Source organism: Atta cephalotes (genome assembly GCF_000143395.1).
Source record: "Atta cephalotes unplaced genomic scaffold scaffold00035, whole genome shotgun sequence".
In the NCBI taxonomy this organism is placed as follows: Eukaryota; Metazoa; Arthropoda; class Insecta; order Hymenoptera; family Formicidae; genus Atta; species Atta cephalotes.
In genome coordinates this window covers 1,208,248-1,214,489 of record NW_012130099.1, presented here as the reverse complement: position 1 = coordinate 1,214,489, position 6,242 = coordinate 1,208,248, and the positions used below count along the sequence as shown (strand labels likewise).

The 6,242-nt window shown below is 35.5% G+C and overlaps 1 protein-coding gene across 1 annotated transcript; it reads right to left on the bottom strand.

The window, feature by feature from the left end:
• Nucleotides 1-1,290: 1,290 nt before the first annotated feature.
• Nucleotides 1,291-5,825, bottom strand: LOC105621660 (G-protein-signaling modulator 2-like). Its single transcript, XM_012203127.1, has 4 exons — nt 5,346-5,825; nt 4,919-5,136; nt 4,674-4,818; nt 1,291-1,494 (listed from the first exon to the last, which is right to left on the bottom strand). Exons 1-4 carry the CDS (start codon nt 5,823-5,825, stop codon nt 1,291-1,293), a joined length of 1,047 nt encoding a protein of 348 aa, XP_012058517.1.
• Nucleotides 5,826-6,242: the final 417 nt, after the last annotated feature.

Genomic DNA, 6,242 nt, shown 5'->3' with positions numbered 1-6,242 from the left:
ATCTGACCTGGCTGTGTATGAACATATCTGCGTGATCAGATTCGCGCAGATATGAGAAGTCTGTATATCTGAACATATCTAAATAGATATAATTTGATCTGCCAAGATATAATTTCAATTTGATCTGAAATCTTATTCTATATATGTCTACTGATAGCTGTCAGTGTCGTTGCGCAAATATTTCGTATAGTAAAAAAACTGCGCAGCTACATGGTGAGCACCGCGCGAGTCTATTATGCTAAGGGACTGGGATCCCCGGCAGATCCAAGAAATTCTCACGCGCTCATTGCTCCTCTTTGGTGGACTGGCAAACTATCAAGAATATTTGTTGATAAGAAAACTTATCAAACTGTCGTTCGGAACTGGCGTTAAATCATAAGTTCCATATATTTGTGTACAATCTGCATGAGCACCACGGACATACGTACAAGAAGTAGGCCTTGTCCCGATGTTGCGTCATTGAATGAATGAATAAAAAAAGCTGCGCAGCACTACTATTGGTAAGTGTACAGAATAGAGCCCTTGATCAGATCTAATCCTTTTTTCCCGAATGGAATATCGATTAGGAGAGTATCAATTACTTAACAATTACACCATTGTAGACGCAGCAGTCTACGCGAATGAATAAGTCTATTTGAACGGAATCGAAAGTCTGAGTGCAAAAACGAATTCATTTCTTCAACTATTTCCATATTTGAAAAAAAAAGAGGATAATAGTTTTCCAAATAGTAAATATTAAAGATATCAGCAAATAGCTTATAAATATTTTTTAAGTATTCTTGAATTAAACGTAAAGTCTATGTGAAATCTTTCAGTTTGTATCATATTTTCAGTGACAGAATAGCAAATAATTCCAGAAAGCTTGCAAAGACAGATTTTGAGCAAAGTGTGCTACCAATTTCTGATGGCTATTCTGTCGATAGAAGCAGAATTTGATCGCAATTAATGTCAGTCTGCTGACATTTTTTATCAAATCTGCTGCCAATCTGTCAATATTCTGCATTTTACTTACTGAGATCATTTTTTGAGTAACACATGGATTTCTTGCCTTTACTAATTGTAAATTTAATCAATTTGGTACGGTGTTTGGTTTTTACAACCAGATAATTTGAGTCATTTTTTCAAATCAGACCGTTCAGATATAGTACCAGTTATTCTCTCTATTAAATAATCAAGGAAGCAGAATCGGGGTGATGAACAAAGGCATCGATGTAATCGAGGATAAGTTGAAAGAATTCAGTAAATGGAAGGACTTCGTGAGGACTTAAGTCATCGTTTGCTCTCGCGAGTTTAGCATGCCTTGCCAGGTCCGGAAGCCCTTTGATCCTCCATCCGACCAGCTTGAAGTCTTTGGATTAGAGCGAAGAGATCCTCTTCGGGCACTGTGGATCCTGATTGAGTTTTTCCATTGGCTCTTCGATCTCTTTCCTCCTCGGCGTCTTGCAACGTTGATGCAGCCGGTAAAGGACTTCGTTGGTCTTCTAGACGCGAACTCTGAAAGCAAATACACAATCCTTTGTACGAGGTGTCCTTTCTGTCGGACAAAAGAAAAGATTCGAAACAATGCATAATAAAGTATGAGTAACGTGACAATTTCGACAGTTCAAATTTCAGCATCAAGTTAAATGTCGCTCGCGAGCCGTTGTCCTATTCAGACCTGTTTACTATTTGCTTTCTTCGGCTCTTCTTCTATCTGATTTTCTGGCAACATTATATTAGAAATTTCTTTGAAGAATCTTTCGTATGTTTCTGGTGGCGATTTTATCTATCTATCTGCATCCAGCTTTTTAAGTCTGCTTCGGCATCTGTGAACTGTTTGACTGCTTTACTGCATTCTTTGTCATTGGACATTCTTAATCATTTGGCCTACTGCTCTGTGACTGTTAAGACTGCATCTATTCTCTGGGGGCAGCTTTGGCGGCACAACTCAACGCATTTTGAGCTGCATTTGGCGGTGGTTGCATTATGAATTATTCGTGAAGTTAATTTTATTCAAATTAACTACATAAGATACATAAGATTGTTTGCTTTGTTTCTTTATCCTTATCTATACATTTCAAGTTAATTAACACTTGTATTGTTATTCTTTTCCTAATTTTTAAACGGTGTGTAAATATTATTATCCTTCACCCTAATCTTATCACTTTATTTTGCTATGATGTCCTCGTCACAATAAAGCAAACTTGGAGCTTCGGGTCGATCTGCTTGTTCCAAGTGTAAGAGATTTTTATGCTCATATACCACGCAGCTGTTTTTGCGGATAATGTTCCTCCTTCCCACTAACCGTAATTCTATAAATGTTAAAAATGCTGTTGATGGATTTTCTATGTCAATGTTGTGCGTACGCTCGCAGATCAGACTGATAGGGTGTCTGACACTTGGGTTTAGCTCGCTGGAGACTAGGCTTGGATCCATAGAGGCTAGACTCAATTCGATGGTGGTCTTGACAATAGATTGGAAGCTTTTTCTTCAAGGTTACATAGTCTCGAGGATGCTGTTGCTTCATCTGGTGATGTGAATTCGGCTATCGGTAGATTTACCACTGTGAGAGACGACGTCGAGGACTTCATTGAGAAGATCATTGGCCTTGAGGAACATTGTATCGTTCTTGAAAACTCCACTAAAGCGATCAATCGGTTTTTTTCATCATCGATTGTTGCTGGCCTAGAGTCTCGCATACGAAGTTTTGAGCTCTCACAGACTATGAGATCATCATTTTTGGTGTTCCAATCTTTCAAGGTGAAGATCATTTGGGTCTTCTGTCAGCTCTGGCCTCTAATCTGGATCTATCGATTTTGCCGGATGATATTGCTAACTTAGTAAGACTGGATAGGAGCTCTTTCATCTAGACCGCTTATCATTAGATTCATGATAATTAGATAAAAAGAAATGAGTGGCTTGCTGCAGCTTGTCGTAAACGCGAAATCATTGCGCGTGATAAAGAATTATGGCCTTCCGATAGAATCTCTATATACGATCTCTACTGCTTCCGAAAGATTTACTTTCTATCCTCTCCTTCTGATAGACTATCTCTTGTTTCCTTAAATTCTTTACCTATTTTAAACAACTCCATGCTTGCCTTTAAATACGTCGCGATCTGAAAATTTTCGCGTTGCATATATAAACATAAAATCTCTTACGCCTCATTTTGCATATGTAAAAGACTTAATCTCTCTTTGCAGACTTGATATACTAGCTCTTTCCGAGGCGTGACTTCGTAAGAGGGATGATTCGATTATCTATGTTATTAAAGATTACTATCTGCGCTTTGATAGGGCATACGGCTTAAGGAGTGGTGGTGTTGCCTTATATATAAGTAGTGCACTGCTTCACATCAATTTGCGCATCTCTCTCTTGTGAATTTCGCTATCGAGAATGTCAGTACATTTATACATCTTCATAAAAAGCGGATAGCGATTTCCTTTACTATTTAATCTATTCGTTGCTGATTTACCTTCTAGTTATCTCCTCTAGACCTTACATGTACTTATGTTGACGAAGTACTACTCTTCATATCTTTCAAATCCTCTGAAACTCTCTGCACGTTCACTAAATTATAACCTTCGACAAATCGTTGAATGATCGACATTGAATGGATTGCATTTAAACCCCAAATCTTCACTTTTAATTGCTGATTCTTCTACCTTATTTTCTCACCTTCCTGCTTTCGATATCTTTATTCAAAATGTTCTATTGACCTCCAGCACGACTATTAAAATTCTAGACTCACACATTCTCATCATGGTCATTTGAACACCATGTTGTTGCTAAATGCAGGCTTGCATATTCTCTTTAAATTACTATATCTTTTTCGTCACATTATATATCAGGTCTCTCAGAAACTACAAGTTACACAATCTCTAATAATATCTCTGTTGATTATGCCGACACTATATATCCTTGTCTCAAAAATCATCATCTTCATAAAATACAATTAATCCAAAATTCCTATCTTCGTTTTTATTATGATGTTAGAAAGTATGGTAATATTACTCCTTGCTTTTTCAGCGCTCTGAATATTTTCAAACGTTTCATTTATATTGCTTGATTTATAATGTTCTTCGCACCAATATTCCTAGATATCTTCGTGAACTAATCTGTTTTAACATTGATTCTCATTCAGGTGCTCTGCCTGATACTCGTTAGCAATACCAACGCTCATGTCCTACTCATCACAAATCTAAATTTCATAGCGCCTTCTCCTACACGGCAGAGAAATTTTATAATATATACCATCTGCTTTACGCTCTTTACAGTGGCTTTCTATATTTCGTTCTGAAATTACTCGATTGCGTCAAAATTTTAATGTCGGATCAACTGTTTTATACAATTTTTCTTGTTATTCTCTATGAATAGTATGTTATGTTATAACGTTTCTTTTTACTTCAATATTTTATTTTTGCAGTAATTTGCGTATTTATGTAATTGTAATATTAATTGTTTTGAATTTAATTTTTATAATTCACTTATTCTAATATATAAGTAATATATAAGTACGGCTTCAAATCAGCTGCTCAGCTGTCACCTATTGTAGTGTAACTGATACGTGATACCAAATAATACTATGTATTCTATCTAATGCATTTGTTAACAGTGCAATAAAGTTAATAATAATAATAATAATAATAATAATAATAATAATAATAATAATAATAATAATAATACATCCAAACCTGGCATCTGACAAGCATCTCGATAAAGGAATCATCCGAGTCTTGATTGGTATTCAGCCCTGGTAGATAGGGTAACGTCACTCTTTGCTCATCCATTCGTTTGCTTTGCATTCCAGCGATTAATTCCAGTAAATCCTCACCATCCCTAAAAATAAAATTGTCAAACATCCGTTAGACATTATAATATATTATCATAATAAGTCAATGACTAGCATCTATTCAAAAGAATAGAATATTTCACATACTTGTCATCCATGTCTGATACTTCTGGTGAAATCGTTCGGTATTTTGGATTGTGCTTTGTGTTGAGCGCGCAACGTTGATCATCCATTCTGCCTGATTGAAACCGGGATAGAAGATCGAAAAAGTTATCTTCCTCCTTTTGAGAAGGTTGCGACGCAACGTTGTCGTCTTTGTCCAACACGATTTCCGATTTATCTTTCTGCTTTGCATCAGGTGTGAGCTGATTAAATTGTTAGTTTTATTAACTTAATGAAATATGTACAATATATTTTATATAATAAAAATTTTAATTTTTTCATGTAATTTTTTATCAATTTTATTTCAATGTTGATATTTTAATATAAATTATTAATTGTACTTTTAAAATTAATAGATTTAAATTAATTTATTATTTCAGTATTGTTTCAATAATAGAAAATTTGTGCAAACCTTAATGAGATCAAGATTGTCCATACTTTGTCGCCTGAGTCTATATCTACAGGGCATGGTTGTCGGAACATTTGATGTCGCATTTGTTAATTTTTGGATGTTTAGATTTTCCTTGTTGTTCTCCTGTTGATTTTTTTCTAGACCGAGGATTTTTTGTAAGTCATCGACATTCATTTGCGCAGTAGCTTGGCCCATTTGATCTTCCAACTCTTTCGAAATGTGCAGATGCAAATTCGAGTAGTGCAGTGCTTTCTCATGATTGCCCATAGCGGCGTAAGCATTGCCCAGCGACCAGCAGGCGCGTCCTTCGCCGACGCGATCCTTCAATTGCTGGGCTATACTCAGATGCCACAAGTGGTACTCAATGGCTGCCGAGTAATCGCGCAGGAGAGTATACGTGTTTCCTAGAGAGTAACATGCTTGCGCCTCTACCTCGCGATCTCCCAATTCCTGTGCAAGAACTAAGGTTCTCCTAAACATTAAACAAAATTTTTAATTTTTGATAATTTTGCAAATTGCGGATTTATTTAAACTCTCTTTGTATAGCAATTCAAAAGCAACATGACTAAAATACATTCTCCTCAAAACTTTCCCGTTTCACTTTTTTACCTAAAATATTTTTTTCTAAAATTACAAATAGAAAAGGTTTTGAAAATGGGTCACCCTGTATAAGATATTTGTGTTTATCAGTGTAAAATCATTAGCAGCTTTCTAACATACTTATTTGCAGCAATAACATTAAATTACAATAACACAAATTAAATGTCCATTTAATTTATGATATTACTACTCCAGTTTTGATTTAAGACTGCGTTTTAAGAAATAATCAACTTTCAGTTAACTTGTACTGGAAATTGTACAAATTCACAAAAAATATTAATAGGTACGAAAAACTGC